Below are 19,004 nucleotides of genomic sequence, written 5' to 3' on the forward strand. Positions count from 1 at the left end.
TCCTTTGAAACTGGCATGGAGGCGGGTTTGGGGGCAGGATGGGTTCGTGCCCCCCCGATTTCGGGGTTTTAACCCCCCACATGCCTCCAATCCCGCCTCCACGGCCCAATGAAAATCCTGCCCTAAGGGAATCAAGGGATATGGGGATAGTGCGGGAAAGTGGAATTGAGGTAGAAGATCAGCCATGATTTCATTGAAAGGGAGAGCAGGCTCGAAGGGCCGAATGGCCGACTCCTGCTCCTGTTTCTTATGCTAAAAATCTGCCCACTCTTTGGATGACTTGTCATCGCTTGCTTTTCCCATTCAGTGTGTTAAAGTAGAGGCCGCCTTGCCACAGTTGATGGCTATCTACATTTTGACAGTTTGACAAGTTGTTGTCTCAATACTTTGACTACACATAGTGGTTGAAAGGTATGTGAATCATCAGTCTGCACAAGAGTACAAATACACCAGAAAGCAGAAAGCTAGCAAATCAAAAGCTTTGAAAAGTAGGGCAAAATTAATTTTTCGCTTGGCAAAGTGAATTTTAAAAAGCCTATTATTCTACAGCTCTTTTCTTGCTGTGCAGTGTCGATCAGGTAAAGAATGTTATTTGGACTGAGATGTACATCTACAAGTGTGAGCCAATTTAAGAAAATAAATTATTTCTCCAGTTACTGTGAACTTTCCTGTCAGACAGGTATTTTCAAGTTTAAATGAGTAAATATGGTTGTGCGAGATTTTTCGCAAGTTAATCACCACACTGGCAACAATTGCCTGGATGAGTGCAGCTCCAACAACACTCAAGAAGCTCAACACCATCCAGGACAAAGCAGCTCGCTTGATTGGCACCACATCCACCACCTTAAACATTCACTCCCTCCACCACCGGCGTACCGTGGCTGCAGTGTGCACCATCTACAAGATGCACTGCAGCAACTCGCCAAGGCTTCTTTGGCAGCACCTCCCAAACCCGCGACCACTTCCGCCTAGAAGGACAAGGGCAGCAGGCGCATGGGAATACCACCACCTCCAAGTTCCCCTCCAAGTCACACACCATCCTGACTTAGAAGTATATCGTCGATCCTTCATCGTCGCTGGGTCAAAATCCTGGAACTCCCTACCTAACAGCACTGTGGGAGTACCTTCACCACACGGACAGCAGCGGTTCAAGAAGATGGCTCACCCCCACCTTCTCAAGGGCAATTAGGGATGGGCAATAAATGCTGGCTTTGCCAGCGACGCACACATCCCATTAAAAAAAACGAGAAAAAAAGCTCTCACTTCACATGACACTGGAACTGTATTATAATGAATGCACCATTTTGGATCATGACTTTGTGATAAACTGCTCCTTCACTTATCCCCCTCCCATGTTATGCAGGTATTCAGCAGCTGTTTTTATGCTCTGAATACTTAATACATGAGCCACGGATTTTGAAATTAGAACTGACATCTTTGCCCATTTTACAATTGTGGTTTTAAATTTTAAATATATATTTTTATCACTATTCCTATATTTACTTATTACAAAACTTGAACATATCTTCACTAAATTAGGGACCACCAGAGCTAATATGGGTGGAAACTGCTGCAAAGCTACACGAACAGCACGTGGCACTGACGATTAATGCGCTTAATATCCAGTCTTTTCTGGAATAAAGGTCATGTTTCAGTTGTGTCATGTGATATGAGTTTTTCTGTCACCTGATGAATTCTAGTGGAACACATAAAGAACACAATGATACTGAGGTCACTCCCCAATTTATGTGTTGTGTGGACCTGACTACATATAATATGTGAAACCAGCGTTATGTCATCTGCAATCAGGCCCATGAGTTATAGAAATATCAGGGTATCTTCGGTGAGGCAGGACCTCAGTCCTCCCCTCTGAAACCGTCCAACCTTGACCCATTTCCCTGTGTCAGGGTTCATCCCATAGGCAGGGCGGGCTCCCAGCAGGGTTCCGACTGCAAAGAGGGAACTCGCTGGTGCTAAGAGGGAAATATCAACGGTTCTGCAGCAAGGATACTGCTATAGCATCATTGGGGTTGCGGGGAGACCGTAAAGGGGCAGTAGATTGGAATCGCAGTCCCACTAAAAGCCTTGGTTGAGACCAGGGCCTTCAGCAGGTAGGTGTTTGTGGCCAGAATTGAGAGAAAGGGTGCTGCTAAAGGCTCTCTCCTCCACTGGGGAGGAAGTGGGCACCACAAGACGGTGCAAGGCAGAGGTGGCAGGCGGGGCAGACATGAGGTAAATCCTCCGAGGATCTGGGCCCCTCTCCTTCACCACCATATGTACGCGGTGGCCAGCGTCAGTTCCGGCGGGAGCAAGGAGAGTCAGCGGTAAGCCTCACTTTTCCCACATTCTCTGCAGTGGTCCCAGGCAGGAGGTGGGAGCTTGTAGCCGGAGCTGCACAATCGTTTAGGCCTGGCCTCTCGACGCCTCCAATTTTAAAATCATTAATGTGTTTAAATCCCTGCATGGCCGCACCCCTCCCTATCTCTACAGCCCTACTGCCCACCCCCCAGAACTCTTTGTTCCTCCGGCCCTGGCCTCTTGTGCATCGCCCCTCCCTTTGTCTCATTAATGTCGGCCCTGCCTTCTGCCTCCGAGGCTCCGTGCTCTGAAAGTCCCTCCCTAAACCCCCCACCTCCCCCTTTCAAATCCTTCTTAAACCCCACCTCAGATCAAACTTCTCAAAAACCCTCCTAATATCTGCTTTGGCTCAGCATCCATTTTTGTCTGATTACACACCTGTGAAATGCTTTGGGACGTTTCCTATGTTAAAGGCGCGATATAAATGCGAGTTGTTGTTGCTGTTGTTGTTGTAACAAGTCCTGTCCCTGAATTGAGCTTCGTGAATATGAGCAGATGCATAACTGATGCTCTGTGCTTCTAATAATCATTAGAAATGGATCATTACAAAGTTACTATACTTTCAATCGGTTATAATTACAAGTGCAAAATATTTTCTGTGAATTAAAGTCCTTTCCTGGGCATTATGCCATTTTTTCATGAACTGTGCTATGCTTCCTCTGAAATGCAGCTTTTCATCCAAAACAGTTTTCAATGTAAAAACATGCTCGAGCCTGTCCTGCTTTGCTTTAAATGCACCACTGGTCCTTTGGGCTTTCCTGTGCATTGCTATAATAAGCTATGTGAACAATGTGAAGTTTTGGGATCAAGGGCAAAGCTAGATTGTTTTCTGAGTAGTCAAGGCTTCCAGTTCTGCATTATGTTTCTGTACAATCTGACATATAAGCTGCACGTTTACATGTTTTAATGGCTTGCTAGTCAATGTATTGCACAGGGGGAGTTAAGACCAAGGGCACCTTCAGGACAGGAGTGGGGGAGGAGAGGAGAGGGAGATGAGAAGAGAGGGGAGGAGAGGAGTCAGAGGAGGAGTGCGTTGAGGGGAGGAGAGGAGAGGAACGAGGAGATGAGTGGGAGGAGGAGAGAAAAGTGAAAGGAGGAGAGGAATGAGAGAAGAGGTGAGAAGAGGGAAGAGGAGTGGGAAGGAGAGGACTGAGAGGGGTGGGGAGGAGAGGGAGATGAGAAGAGAGGGGAGGGGGGGAGAGGAGTGAGACGAGGAGAGGAGAGGGAAGAGGAGAGGGAAGAAGGGGGGTGAGGGAGGAGGAGAGGAGTTAGGGGGAAGGTGAGGAGTGAGAGGAGTGAGAGGAGAGGTGAGGAGAGGAGTGAGAGGAGAGGTGAGGAGAGGTGAGGTGAGGAGTGAGAGGAGAGGTGAGGAGAGGGAAGAGGAGTGGGAAGGAGAGGACTGAGGGGGAGGGGAGGAGAGGGAGATGAGAAGAGAGGGGAGGAGAGGAGTGAGAGGAGGAGAGCTAAGGAGGAGAGGGAAGAGGAGAGGCGAGGGAAGAAGAGGGGTGAGGGAGGAGGAGAGGAGTTAGGGGGAAGGAGAGGAGTGAGAGGAGAGGTGAGGAGAGGAGTGAGAGGAGAGGAGAGGTGAGGAGTGAGAGGAGAGGAGGTGAGGAGAGGAGTGAGAGGAGAGGTGAGGAGTGAGAGGTGAGGAGAGGAGTGAGAGGAGAGGTGAGGGAAGAGGAGAGGTGAGGAGTGAGAGGAGAGGTGAGGAGTGAGAGGTGAGGAGTGAGAGGAGAGGTGAGGAGTGAGAGGTGAGGAGAGGAGTGAGAGGTGAGGAGAGGAGTGAGAGGAGAGGTGAGGGAAGAGGAGAGAAGAGTGAGAGGAGAGGTGAGGAGTGAGAGGAGAGGTGAGGAGTGAGAGGTGAGGAGAGGAGTGAGAGGAGAGGTGAGGGAATGGAAAAGGAGTAGGGGAGAATAGGGGAAAGAGCAGGAGAGGTGAGAGGAGGTGAAGAGAGGAGGGGAGGAGAGGAGGGGAGGAGAGGAGGGGAGGAGAGGAGGGGAGGAGAGAGAGGGGAGCAGAGAGAGGGGAGCAGAGAGAGGGGAGCAGAGAGAGGGGAGCAGAGAGAGGGGAGCAGGGTAGAGAGAAAAGCAAAAAAAGGAGAATGAAGAAACAGAAGAGCAGGAGGGGAGAACAGGAGCAGAGGAGAGGAGGGAAGAACTAGGTTAAAAAAAACATGGAAGAGCAGGGGAGGAATGGGGACAGGGAGAGGAGGGATGGGTAAAGAGAGATCAGAGGGGCAAGAGAGAGCAGAGTGGAAGAAGGGAAGTGGACAGGGTGAGAAGGTGAGACTATGGGGAAGAGGCAAAGGGTGAGGAGGTGAAACTAGCCAGTGGGAGTTTGCCTCAGTTGAGGCATGTGATATGTGGGATTGGATTTCCCTCTCAGTGATAGGTTAGCGATGGAGCAGGATTACCTCTCGCCCTGGGATTATGCTGCTAATCTGCTGCAATTGCCTCCCCGGGGCCCTCATTTACGATGTACGTGAGTTTGGAGTGATTATACCACCACTAGGAGGGAGGGAGATGAAATTCCGGGACGGTTAAAGGGAAGCATTTCTTTTCTGCAAACAGCAGCAGCCTCAAGGGAATCAGCAGCTGGAAGAGCTCCAGATTCTGACGCATCCGCAGAGGTTCTTTTGGCAGAAGTCAGGGGCAGGACAGCAAAACAGTTGGGCATTGAGGGCAGAAAGTGCCATAAAAGGGTGGTTCAGGCTGTCTGGGGGCAGGTGGCAGAGGTAGCCATTGCCACCTCCAACACCCGAAGAAGTGCCACATAGTGCCAGAACAGATTCAATGACCTCACAAGGGTAGCTAAGGTAATTCTAGATACTCTTGCCAGTACATGTCCTCTACCACTTGGACAGCCTTCACTCACCTCCTTACCTCTCCTACTCATTCTCTCTGAGCACTGGGTGTCAGGGAAACTCATTTCTGCAAAGGGCAATCTCGGCAAGCACTCAAACACCTTCTTTTCTCAAAACTGCATTGCCAACTTGCACTATCTGCCTCAAGGGCTACGGCAAGTCTTCAAAGATACTTCATTTAAAGGGCCAAAGTACTTCTATACCTCATCATCATCGGATGCACGCATCATATGAAGGAATGTGTCTATGCCACCGACCCGTTAACATTGTTCCTCTCCCTGTCCCTTCTCCCTCTAAACAAAAAGACAGCCCATAACCAGTGCTAAAAAAAAATACAACTGGGGGAAGAGCAGAAGTACTGAAAACCCTGAGCGCACGAGAAGGAGCACTTAAACCGTGGGCATTTTGGTCTGGACTGTAACTGACCATGAGCTCCTTTGAACCCGTGTCCAGAACCAATAGGCTGCAAGGACTAGATGCAGATTGTCACTGTCTCTCTGGAGGGCGGCATTGAGCCTGCTACCTTAAAGCCACCTCCAACGTCTACACGAGGGAGCTTCAGATATGAGCCCAGCAATCCCCTCATCACTGCAACAGAAAGGATGCTGGAAGCTGGTCCGTCTGGGACAGCTGCTTCCCTGAGACGGAAACCACCTCTAAGGCACAGGGTACATGGACCGTCCTGGCCTCCCACCTCTCAACCTCATCCCACTCAGGGAGTACCTTGTAGGAGCAGCAGACTAGGGGTATTAACAAGTGTGCTGACTGGCACAAAGGGTAGATAATTATAGTGTGAAGAAATATTTGTAGATAGGGTGATTGGAATTAAGAACATAAGAAATAGGAGCAGGAATAGGCCACTTGGTCCCTTGAGCCTTCTCCGCCATTCAATAAGATCATGGCTGATCTTGGGCTCAAAGCCACTTCCCTGCCCGCTCCCCATAACCCTTTACTCCCTTATCTTTCAAAAATCTGTCTATCTCCACCTTAAATGTATTTAATGACCCAGCCTCCATGGCTCTCTGGGGCAGAGAATTCCACAAATTTATGACCCTCAGAGAAGAAATTCCTCCTCATCTCAGTTCTAAAAGGGCGACTCTTTCTTCTGAGACTATGTCCCCAAGTTCTAGATTTCCCCACGAGGGGAAACATCCTCTCTGCACCTACCTTGTCGAGCCCCCTCAGTATCTTATATGTTTCAATAAGATCATCTCGCATTCTTCTAAATTCCAATTGAGTATAGGCCCAGCCTGCTCAACCTTTCCTCATAAGTCAACCCCCTCATCTCAGGAATCAACCGAGTGAATCGTCTCTGAACTGCCTCCAATGCATGTATATCCTTTCTTAAATAAGGAGACCAAAACTGTACGCAGTACTCAAGGTGTGGTCTCACCAACGCCCTGTACAGTTGTAGCAGGACTTCCAATTCTTGGCACCTCTAGGAGACTATGTTGCGTGAACTATTGAGTTCCGAGTTCATTTCAGCGCATGCTTTCAGCTTTTCGGGGTCGGGGTGATGTCAGGGGAAATGTAGATGCCCATCTTAAGAAGGAACTTGGCAGAAGTCTTTCTAAGTGAAGGAGTGAGGATGTGGGGGTGGGGGGGACAACAGGCAGGTGTGAAGTTACTTTTTTTTTTGGTGAGTGAACTGTTATTTATTAAAAGAACTTGGCTATCAGCTGTGGCCTCCTTTCTCAGGCTGCTGGCTGTCCTGACCCACAACCTTTGCACGCTCTTCATTCTATGCACTTTCCTCATGATGTGGAGAGGGAGATCCTTCCCTCCCCTCTTCATCAGCCTTCAGCTTCCGGAAGGAACAAGCCTTTCTTCATTGCAATATTATGCTGGGTACAGCAAGCCACAATGATTCTTCAGACTTTCGCTGGACTACATTGTAAGGCTCCAGCAGGTTTTGGGAAGATAATTCAGGTGCAGTTTTTGTTTTAATGGTGGATTCGATGCAGCAGCCTCTAAGAACCTATTTAACTCCATTTACCACTCCAAATCCACCCCAAACTGGGTGGCAATTCAGAGGACAATCTAGGCCATAGAGATTTTATATTGAAATGGGAAAGGAATAAGTGAGTAACATACTCAGAGGTGAGACCTATGCACTGAAATTTATGGCAAGCCATGTTTAATTGTTCAACAATAAAGTTCTAAAATTAAGTTGTGACTTTTTTTTTCATCAAAGAGAGATTTCCTTCAAGCATCCCTCTGTATAAGGTGCTTTGGCATCTCTTTCCCTTTTGAAGACAATGCTTCATGTTTCCACTGGACAAAAACCTAGGCCTAAAAATTCATCTTGGGCAGTGGCGCAAAACGTGCGGTATCGGCTCGGCCACCCGTTATACACAGCGCCCGATGGTCGGTCCCACTGACCGCCCATTATACGCAGAGCCCGATGGTCACTGACCGCCCGTTATACGCAGCGCTCGATGTTCACTGACCGCCCGTTATACACAGTGCCCAATGGTCACTGACCGCCCGTTATACGCAGCGCCCGATGGTCACTGACCGCCCATTATACACAGCGCCCAATGGTCGGTCCCACTGACTGCCCGTTATACACAGCGCCCGATGGTCGGTCCCACTGACCGCCCGTTATACGCAGAGCCCGATGGTCGGTCCCACTGACCGCCCGTTATACACAGCGCCCGATGGTCGGTCCCACTGACCGCCCGTTATACGCAGAGCCCGATGGTCACTGACCGCCCGTTATACGCAGCGCCCGATGGTCACTGACCGCCCGTTATACGCAGAGCCCGATGGTCACTGACCGCCCGTTATACGCAGAGCCCGATGGTCACTGACCGCCCGTTATACGCAGAGCCCGATGGTCACTGACCGCCCGTTATACGCAGAGCCCGATGGTCACTGACCGCCCGTTATACGCAGAGCCCGATGGTCACTGACCGCCCGTTATACGCAGCGCCCGATGGTCACTGACCGCCCGTTATACGCAGTGCCCAGTGTTCACTGACCGCCCGTTATACGCAGAGCCCGATGGTCACTGACCGCCCGTTATACGCAGCGCCCGATGTTCACTGACCGCCCGTTATACGCAGTGCCCAGTGTTCACTGACCGCCCGTTATACGCAGAGCCCGATGGTCACTGACCGCCCGTTATACGCAGCGCCCGATGGTCACTGACCGCCCGTTATACGCAGAGCCCGATGGTCACTGACCGCCCGTTATACGCAGAGCCCGATGGTCACTGACCGCCCGTTATACGCAGAGCCCGATGGTCACTGACCGCCCGTTATACGCAGCGCCCGATGGTCACTGACCGCCCGTTATACGCAGAGCCCGATGGTCACTGACCGCCCGTTATACGCAGCGCCCGATGTTCACTGACCGCCCGTTATACGCAGAGCCCGATGGTCACTGACCGCCCGTTATACGCAGAGCCCGATGGTCACTGACCGCCCGTTATACGCAGAGCCCGATGGTCACTGACCGCCCGTTATACGCAGAGCCCGATGGTCACTGACCGCCCGTTATACGCAGAGCCCGATGGTCACTGACCGCCCGTTATACGCAGAGCCCGATGGGCACTGACCGCCCGTTATACGCAGAGCCCGATGGGCACTGACCGCCCGTTATACGCAGAGCCCGATGGGCACTGACCGCCCGTTATACGCAGAGCCCGATGGGCACTGACCGCCCGTTATACGCAGCCCAATGGTCACTGACCGCCCGTTATACGCAGCGCCCGATGGTCACTGACCGCCCGTTATACGCAGAGCCCGATGGTCACTGACCGCCCGTTATAAGCAGCGCCCAATGGTCACTGACCGCCCGTTATACGCAGCGCCCGATGGTCACTTACCGCCCGTTATACGCAGCGCCCGATGGTCACTGACCGCCCGTTATACGCAGTGCCCGATGGTCACTGACCGCCCGTTATACGCAGCGCCCGGTGGTCACTGACCGCTCGTTATACGCAGCGCCCGATGGTCGGTTCCACTGACCGCCCGTTATACATAGCGCTCGATGGTCACTCACCGCCCGTTATACATAGCGCCCAATGCTCGGTTCCACTGACCGCCCGTTGTGTGCCACCACCCGAGGTGAATTTCTGGGCCCTAATGTCTATGATAATCCTCTCACACTATATTTATGCTGCTAAAATTGTAAATATGGTGCAAATCCCTATTTGCCGGCTCCTCCCTATTTCAGAACTCTCCTGACTGTATTGCTTCCGCCAAAGTTTAGCCAAGACAGCACTTGTATTAACACGTGTCAGCACGAGGGTAACCAAAGGAACTAACATAACATCGCACACCATCACACTCGTCGATGCTGCTATTTGCACTTGTCTACTCGTGCAAGTCCAACTCTTTGGGGGCGATTTTGCCAGCCTTGGGGAGGCGGGTAAGGAGGCGGGACTGCCAGGAAAATGGCAGAATCTCGGGGCAGGTACCCATCCCGCCCCCAACCTGCCTCCATGCCATCTTCCCAGGAGGCAGGTACCCGACCCGCGCTGGGAGCCGCCTCCTCGAGGCGGGAAGGGGATTAATGCCAATTAACTGCCTGTCAACAGGTAGTTAACAGGCAGTTAGTTTTTTGGAGAATCCCTATTTTCAGCCCTGAAGTGTGGGCTTCCCGACGGCTCCAAACCTCGCCAGGGTCAGCGAGGCGGGCCGTCGGTCTGCAGGGGTCGGAGGGGCCGAGATGCCCGGTGTGCAGGTGAGTGATGGGTGCAAGTGTGAAGAGGTGAGTGTGTGAGGTGAGTGCAAAGTGTTTTAATAAGTTTTACTTACCTTTATTTCTTTCTGCAGGCTTCAACCCTACAGGTCTCGGGAGTCCCTCAGTTCACCGGCACAGAAAGCAGAATGGCCACTGAACTGGCAAAAGCTGCAGCCTTCTGCTTTCTGCTCAGGGGAGATCTCTAACTCAGCCTGAGTGGAACAACTCAACTTAGAGGACAGATTGTCAGTGTTTGACAGCTTCACAGAGCCGTCAAACGCTGGCATTTCATCTGTCAAAAGCTCTTGACAGATGAAACGTCACTCGCTGACATCATCTGTAACCGGCTTTCCCTTAATTGGCCTGCTAGACCCGCTGGCAAGGTCAATCAAGGGAAAATAGCGTGGGTTGGCCAGAAGTTGATGGAGGCGGGACTAAAACCCGACAAGTGGGAGTCCCGCCTCCAAAAGCTCCCCATTGAGAAAATCCAGCCCATTGGATCAACGGTTGACGTGTTGAGTAAAGGAAACTATTCCCTACCTAGGTTACAGTGGCTATGCACACCAGATGCCCTGGGCTGCCTCTGAATGAGCAGCTGCCAAAGGTGGAGCAAAGGGAATAACAGGTGAGAAGTCCAGTGTACGAGGAGCTAAGATTGAATGACACTGGACAAGTAGCAACAGATATGTGAAAGTGCCGACATGGTTGTTCACTGAAAATAGCTGCTGCATTCAATGGTTGAAGGAATCCTAATAATTTAATGGGCAAGTCAAATGGTTTAATGTCACCTGAAGCCAAGGAAATGATATAGTCAGCAAGAACTTTTCGGGATTTTACTGAAATGCTAACTATGAAATAGAAGTGAACTTTATGCAAGGGTGTGAGTTGTATTGCAATAAGGAAAAACTTGAAACAGTGGGCTGGATTTTGCCGGCGCTCAGAGGGCGAGTTTGGAGACGGGTCCGCTATCAAAATAGCAAAGATTGACAGCGGGTAGGAAACCCGCTATCAACCCGCCTCCACGCGAGTCTTTCAGGTGTCGGGTCTGTCGGCGCAGAACTGACCCGACACCAAGCGGCGGGAGAGACAATTGAGCTCATTAAATGGCTTGTTAACAGACAATTTAATGCTATTTTGTGGCTTCCTTCCAATTTTACGTGCTCCCCCACGGGTTACCCGCTGCTCGGGCAACACGCCAGCTCACCCTGGCGTGAGTTGAGTCTGCTCTGATGTATCTGATAAGCTGACAGCTGCAGAAGTGGTGTCAAGGATGCCATGTTGCAGATGGTCAGTTTCAGAGCGCAGAAACTATTGGTTACTGCATTTGTAAGACATATAGAGATTTCTTTAGCTTGCAAGTGTTTAGAGACAACTGTATGTCCAGTGCCACCTCATTGGAACAACCTCTCTCACCATTGACAGATCGCTTCTGTCATCTCACCTGCAGCTGCCATCTATTGCAGCAACATCGGTGTCCCAGAAACTATCTCACCTTGCTCCTCTAATTCCTTTCACACTCAGCCCCAACACCAACATCACCAGGCACACCACCAACCTTCTCCGCCATCACCTGATGCTGCACAGGACATCAGCCCCTGACAACACTGCTGCCCAGGAGGCCAGCGATGGCATCACCATGGCCAGATTTACTTCACTTGATGCTGTAAACCCTGGCTGCCACATGATGCACCAAGTTGACACCATCCCACACCAGCACCATAAAGCATCCCTACAATATCCAAGCCATTCCATGCACACACATCACTATAGTGCGGTGGGGGACAATTTATGTCTCAACATTCACTGGAACTCAGTAAGACACTTCTCAAGGTGAGCACAGATCTGTCCAATATGAGGCAGTGTTGAAAATATAGATTTCACTATATGACAACACATTACCAGAAACTTCACATGGACATTGGCTAAACCTCTCAAGTGCCTACCTTTGTGTGTTGTTAGTTGGATGAGTGTGAGGGGTGGCTAGTGAGATGGGGAAATGATAATATAGATAGAGGGGGATGGGTGGAGGTGCAAGGTAAGTTGGTGTGAGTAAGGATGTGCAGGAGAAGGGTAGGGAAGGCAGGGTGATGGGGATGTGTTGAGTGGCACAGCAGGGTGAGTTTGAGTGTGGCTTTGCAGTAACGTTTCGTGATCCACTGAGTTCATTGAAAGGTTGGCGCCACTACAGCCAGGGACCCCTGACGACATCCCTGCTTGTGTCCTCCTGTACAATGTGCAACCAGGCTGCGTTGGTGTCCTGGGGAGGTCTCTTCCACCCTTGGAAGAGAAGAGAACCTCCCTGCGTGCTGTGACTCCCTCCATAAGCATGTGGAGGGAGTCATTGGAGAGCCTGGGTGCAACCATCCAACTCTGTGCAGTGCTTGTCAGTGTTTGCAGCACCTCAATGCTGTAGAACACTGACAGACCAACTGTCAAACTCGATGTGGCTGTGGTCCCTTTAAGGAAACCGGCTGATGACGCGTCATCAAATGACGTCATCAGACCCGCTTCCTGTTAATTGGCCGGGAAGCCCGCAGGGCGGGCTTAACAAGGCCAATCAAGGGAAAATCCCTTTGACAGAGCGGCTGCGGCCCGGAGCGGGACCGGAACCCCGCAAACAGCTATCCCGCCTCCGCAGAGAAAATCCAGCCCGTTATATAGCATTCTGCCCTCAGGAGAGGATTACGTGCTCAGCACTTTAGATACAACTGTATAACATTCCAAACCATTAGTAATAGTAATAATATTAATCTTACTTCCTTCTGAATTATACAAAAAAGTAACATTAAACCGTTAACCTCCCAACTAATGACAGTAGCTGTTACCTCTGCACTAAAGGTCACCTGAAAGTAGTTACAGGATATAACATGTTTGAACTATATTGTGGGGTGGAATTTCTGCGGCGGTTCGCCAATCTCCCACCATAACTTCAACAGCGTGCGCTGTTTCTCTGGCGATTCCGTCAAAATTACGGCAGGAGATTTGAAGAAACTCTTCAGAAATTCCAGGTGGCTTATTTTTAAGGTCTAGTTGCTCCGGGACTATGTCCATGAGCGTGTACAATATTACCTGACAGTTCCTTTCGTGTTTCTAAGGACTGAGGCTGCGAAGCTCTGGGTCACACCAACCAGACTGATTCCATCGACCTCCACGATTAGATCATTCACTTGGATTCTGAATAAAAGAAAATGAGGAAAATCAGCGTGGATTTAAATAACCTTGTTCTATCTCAAATCTAGTCCAAATCCAGCCCAGTCATAACAGTTGGAAGTCTACAATATATCACAATTAAACAGCAAACGATAGTTTGAGAGGCTTGTTTAATTCGAACCTCAACATAAATAAAAAGTGGCATTGCGAGACAAATACTTATTGACGTAAGAAAACTACTAGGCACTTGGTCTAAGCGTTAAACAAAGCTTTAATCAACTGTTTTACAACATGGAGGTCTAGTTGTGTCCTTCACTAGTTCCTGTTAAGAATGTCCTGCGCAAGCTGGGCCCATGCCCAAGTATTTATACTCTCCCTGGACAGCGCCACCAGCAGGCCGCTCAGTATTATTTCATAAGTCTTTCTTTCATGAATGACTGATTCATGTCACTTATCACAGAATACTCTGCTTTCAATGCCTACTTTGAATGGTTGCTTTGCACTAGAGTGGAGTTATGATTATAGTGCAGCCCCCTTAATTACATAACTGATATTCCAGAATAATATGTACATTTAAGATGAGTTTAGATTATATATTATGCTACAAAATATATTTATTGAGAATAGGAGCTGATAATCTGCTGTAAAATGAGCTGTGTGCAAAAGATGACAAATTTCTACACATGAACAAAATCTGGTTTTATGACAGAACAGTGTTACATAGAAAGGTTACAGATTATTATGACTGCTATACTACAAGTAAACTGAAAGGGAAGGATCAGTCCTTTGTTTCATCATGTTTAAGCCGCTCTAGGGAGCAGAGCTCATTTGCTGCAGAATCCATGCTCTCTTAGGAAGTCATGCACCTCGTGTGACAGATTCACTATTGTATTTGACACTCAACATGATGTAGGATGACCCCAAATGATGTTGCAGCGGTGGTGACATTTGAGGAAGCATTACAGGGCTAAATAGGAAATCTGTAGAGAAAACTCAACAATGATGCCACCAGCAACAAAATAAGGCTGGGATCCCAGGACCGTGTGTGACCGAGGAGTCCCAGTGAACAATGTCAATCACACGCCTCTGATCAGTTATCGCTCAGCAACCAAGCCTGACTGCCAAACAGCTGCTCGACGGCAAGCTGCAACTTTCTGTTTCAAGACAGCCAGTGGCCTGTGAGGGCAGGCCTGAACTGCTCAACGGAGTCAGAGACAAGCACCTTTCCACTTGAACCCTTGTCCCAAGTCGAATCATGATCCTTCAATTTTCAATTTCAATTTTATTTGTCACATAACCAAATACAACAAGTGTAATCCAGTCAGTGAAATGCTTTTTTCTTAACGAGCCGAACGCACCAATCAGCAAAGGACACTTAGCTGCCTGGTACGCACGGAGCCCGCAAGGACTTTCATTCTTTGAATTTGAATACCTTGCATTCAGTACAGTAAACTATAGCAGTAAATATGAAGTAAGGGGATCAGCACTCGTTTGAAAATGCTGGTTGAAAAAGTCCCCAACATCCGAAACAGTGATTCAATGTGGATCAATTAGGGGTTAGCCTCTACTAAACTGAGGTTTATTCTTTCTTGTCTAGCGTACAAATGTAAGTTTTTCCTGCTGGTTTATCCCTCACAGGCCAACAGTACAATTGCATTCATATAACCTGGAGGTCCGATTATAGGTATTTATCCACACATGCTGGCAGTCCAGTGGAGAGCATGTCTAAATACGGACTAAGTATGCTGAGGTGTTTCAGATAATCCAATTCGGGAGAGAGTGGGAAAGTGGAGTTGAGGCCAAGATCGGATCAGCCATGATCTTACTGAATGGCAGAGCAGGCTCGAGGGGCGATGGGCCGACTCCTGCTCCTGTTTCTTATGTTCCTCGTATGTTCTAGTGGTGAAAAAGTCACTTGTTCTGTTTGCATGGACCTTTCTTGCTAAATCCCGCTTTGACAGTTCAAATGCTTTTTCTCTTTCACTCAAAAGTGGCTATGGATGGTGGAATAGACACACCTCCGTTGCATTTTTTTTACTAAGATTGAAAGAGAATTACTGAAAAATTTGGAGCAATGGGAAACCGCACCCCCCCCCCCCCCCCCCACCGCCAGCCAAGCAGGCTGTGAGAACAGACTGAGAGAGAGAAGAAAGTTCTGAGTTTTGTATAAGGTCCTGAAAGGTTGGGCCAACTTTACTGATTCTCACACTGGGGGAAGAAGATGAAAGGAGACTAGTACTCAGAGATCCAGGCCTGCACGCTTTTGCACTTTAAGTGTTGGCTTCTTTTCCACCTAATTCTGTGGAGTTAGTCTTAGTTTAAAAGGAGAGGAAAACAGATTCATTTGGATCTAGGGTTCTATATTCTGCTTTCAAATAGAGGCTGAAAATCCATGCAAATTTTAACACACTCTTGCCGTAAGTCCGCACCTGGCCTTCCTGCCAATTTACACAGGGCCTTGTTTGGGGCAGTAAAGCAGGGAAGAGAAGGCTTGGCCGGGAGGAGAGGACGGGCGAGGCCGAAAGGTTTCTTGTCCCCACCTTAGGAATCCACCAGCATGCCGCTATGTCCAGTGAAAGCAAGTATTGGAGCCTCCCGCCCAGCGGATGTGGGGTCCAGGGATCAGCCTGGGGCCTGAAGATTCTTTAAACTGGCACAATATTTAAGGGGCTGATGGGACACAGACGGGATCTTTCCGGGAGAGAGAGAGCGCCCAGAGTGGACAGCCTGACTCCAGAATTACTGGACTCCTTGATCGTCGGGCACCTAGTGTGCAGCTGCCTGCCACTGATATTTAAATGATGGAACCTCCCCCTGACTGAAAATACTCAGTTTTATGAAGAAAGTGCCAGGGTGAAAACAATGGGTCACTTACCTTTTTAGGTCTTACTCAACTTGTTGGCTGTACCTCTCAGACCCTCCAATCTGCAGGGGCCAAATGCAAGGGCCGGCAGCAGCCTCTTTGTAACCCCTCGGAACTGGCACCTAACTGGCGTTCCCAGAGGAAACTGAGCTGGACGGGACCAATTTGTCTTTCCCACCTTGTTTCCATGGCACTGCAATGCCTGTGCCTGTTGTGGGTGCAGACATTTCACTGCTTCTGCCCGGAGGAGCCCCAGGAATCCAGGGCAAGGTAAAGCGTCCAAGTTTAAATATTTTCTCAGAGACAAGTTGCATATTGGAGGTCAGCTGTTTTCTCACAGAAGAGGAAACATTAGATGAAATATCCTCCCTAACTACTCTCGTTCACCTCTTAGTGTGCCGTCAAGCTCACAATAGGCCTGGACACATGCCACATACTCACTCTCTTGTAAACTATGGGCTGTGACAAAAGGGAGAGAACAGGAAAGAGAGACAGTGGTGTAGACCAGAGTATAGATCCTACACATTGTAGAATATTTGATTAAAACCTAAGTATAACATTGTGATACTGAAAGGGCTACGGTGTTCTTTTACACGCAAGTCCTTCTTGAAATATAACTACTGTATTTATTATTTATTGGTATTTTAATTATGTATGTGTAACATTGTGCTAAGTTCACAGAGTGTGAATGCCTCTGTATGACTTCAGGCATGCCCCTGGTCATAGTGCAATTTAATGAATGAAGTGACTGACTGACTTGCGTAGTTACACAACATTGTTTAATGGGAGAGATAATTTTACTTCAGAAAAATACATTATTGTTTAATGATCCTTTCAGCACACCTATAAATAGAGCTAAGGAGAATAAAGGATAAATATTGCTACACTGTATGGAATGACCCAAACAAATTAAAAATACTTAATAGGCTGGATTTTGCAGGCAGCGGTGAAATGATGGCGCTCGCCGCTGACCGTGAATGAAGCTGCCCACAAACTTTTAGCGGGCTCTGTGTCATCGATCTCACTTTTTCTGATGTGGCTTTCCATCTGGCGCCATCAATAGGGGATCTGTGGCAGCCAGCAACAGTGATGCCATCAAGCAGGCTAAGCAGCCAAACACAGAAAGCAAACCAGGAAGTAAAAAGCAGGTTTTATCATTCATTTTTTAATAACTTTACAGAAAGCAAAATGAAGATTGGGACATAAACTTGGGATTAAGGTAGAAGCTGAAATATCATAAACTTCAAAAAATAAAATAAAAAATTATTTTAAAAATCTATGGAATTTTTAATCATGGAATGTTGAAAATGACACTCCACGAATATAAAATTCATTTTTCAGGACCAGGGAGGTTGTTCAGAAGTATTTATGACTTAATACGCCATTAAAAACTCAATTACACCTCATTCAACAAGACTTAACCTTTTCAGGGGTTTTTACAATGAGAATAATGCATAAAAAGTTGAAGGTCACATCAAATCACTGATTCCTAATTGATTTCCATCTGTGAGGACTGCAACAGCGCACCCTGTGGAGGTGCGGGGTATCAGTGACAGCAACTTCCAGATTTCCGCGTTTAACTGCGCATGTGCAGACTCCAGAAGTTGCTGTCAGTTTTACAGAGTAATGACAGCGAACACTGATAATTTCGCCATCATTACAACCGCAAATTCCGGGCCATTGCATTTGAATAAAGAGATGAAATTCACTGAAAATGAAAAATATTAATTAAGTGACCTGATTTCGTAATTCATGAGCAACAAATCACCAATGGACTATGAGCATCAGGTCACAAGCTGGGTATTATTTGCATTCAACGGAGTCTCAGCAAATACAAATAATGGCTTCATTGCTATTCTGATCACAGTTAGTGACTTTATTTTGGGTGTACAAATGTTGGTTAGAGTTTGATTAAAACTTCAAACCAAAGTTAGAATTCATAATAGTAGAGATATTGGGGGAAAAATTCAGTATCGCCCCGTAAGGGGCGCCATTATCGGCCGTGCGCAAAGTTTAGTGCCTGGCGCTAATTATCGCCGCCAACGGCAAACTTGGCTTTTATCGCCCCTGGAGGTGATTGGAGCGCTAAATCAGACGCTTCACACCTGTCTTAAGGCGTAATGGCCTAGGAGCGAGGCGCTACCTCAGAGCGCTAGTGAAGCAAGGAAGGGCAAATCAAAATGAACCTGCAAAGTGCTGCTCAGTACCCAAAACTCCTTCACACAGCGTTGAATCTCTCCAGAAGTCTCTCTCTCTCTCTCTCTCAGAATGAGTGGTGCAAAAATGTCACCAACAAAAAAAGGCAGGAAGCGGTCGCCTTTAAATAGCGCTCCCCCAGTCCCTTTCTGACTGCAAAACGCTCCCCTCAACCTGTCGTTGCTAGCAGCAGGCGGTAAGGCAGGAGGCGCCACTCAATATCCGATCCGGGGTGCTACGAGGCCGTTGCGCACTCGACTGATGTCACGATCTGCCAGCGCGGGAGATCGTCGCGGTAGTGTTTAGCGCCGCCGCAAAATGTCTAGTTACTTTCACGAGCAGCGCAAACATCGCCGTGCCCGGGCGCTAGTTGCTTTACGCCCCATTAGCGCCCTCTTACGGCGCAAACAACTGAATTTTTCCCCCATTTAATCAACAGTTCATTCTCTTTGGAGAACATTGATCTTGATCATGGTTACAAAAGGCAAAGAGCCAGCATTAACACAACAGTTCTTGCCCATTTTATTTCTCAGTACAAAGCTAAAACTAGAATGACATGGGTCCGGACTAGTCTAATCGGTAAGGACTGAGTGGATTACATTTTCATGGGTGGTTTATATGGGGCAGCCGATGGGCGGAGCGGTCACTCTGCCCGTCCCATGACATCGGGCAGGAGGCCCGAGTGATTTTTGTGATCGGGCCGCATTTAATTTGGAGTGGCAAGCTGCTGGTCTAATCGCACTGCTTATGGGCAGCTCGTTTGGGGGAGGGGGCTTGGGGGTGGTGGAAAATCCGGCGGGCCTGCCGCTTCTTAAAGTGGAAGTGACGTTTTCCTCAATGGTGTGTGGAAACTGCATTTCTGGAGCGGCTGGCACAATATCG

The 19,004-nt window shown here is 48.6% G+C and overlaps 1 protein-coding gene across 1 annotated transcript in view; it reads right to left on the reverse strand.

Annotated features, from left to right (window-relative positions):
• Nucleotides 1–19,004, reverse strand: part of LOC147101127 (neurabin-2-like) — a 249,216-nt gene that overhangs the window by 66,304 nt on the left and 163,908 nt on the right. The window contains exon 4 of the mRNA XM_085966317.1: nt 12,983–13,087. Within this exon, the coding sequence (XP_085822443.1) occupies nt 12,983–13,087 (105 nt within the window). The remainder of the gene's footprint in view (nt 1–12,982; nt 13,088–19,004) is intronic.

The sequence above is a fragment of the Somniosus microcephalus genome, chromosome 24 (assembly GCF_052327205.1).
Source record: "Somniosus microcephalus isolate GS21.2 chromosome 24, FLI_Smic_1.0, whole genome shotgun sequence".
NCBI classification, from domain to species: domain Eukaryota; kingdom Metazoa; phylum Chordata; class Chondrichthyes; order Squaliformes; family Somniosidae; genus Somniosus; species Somniosus microcephalus.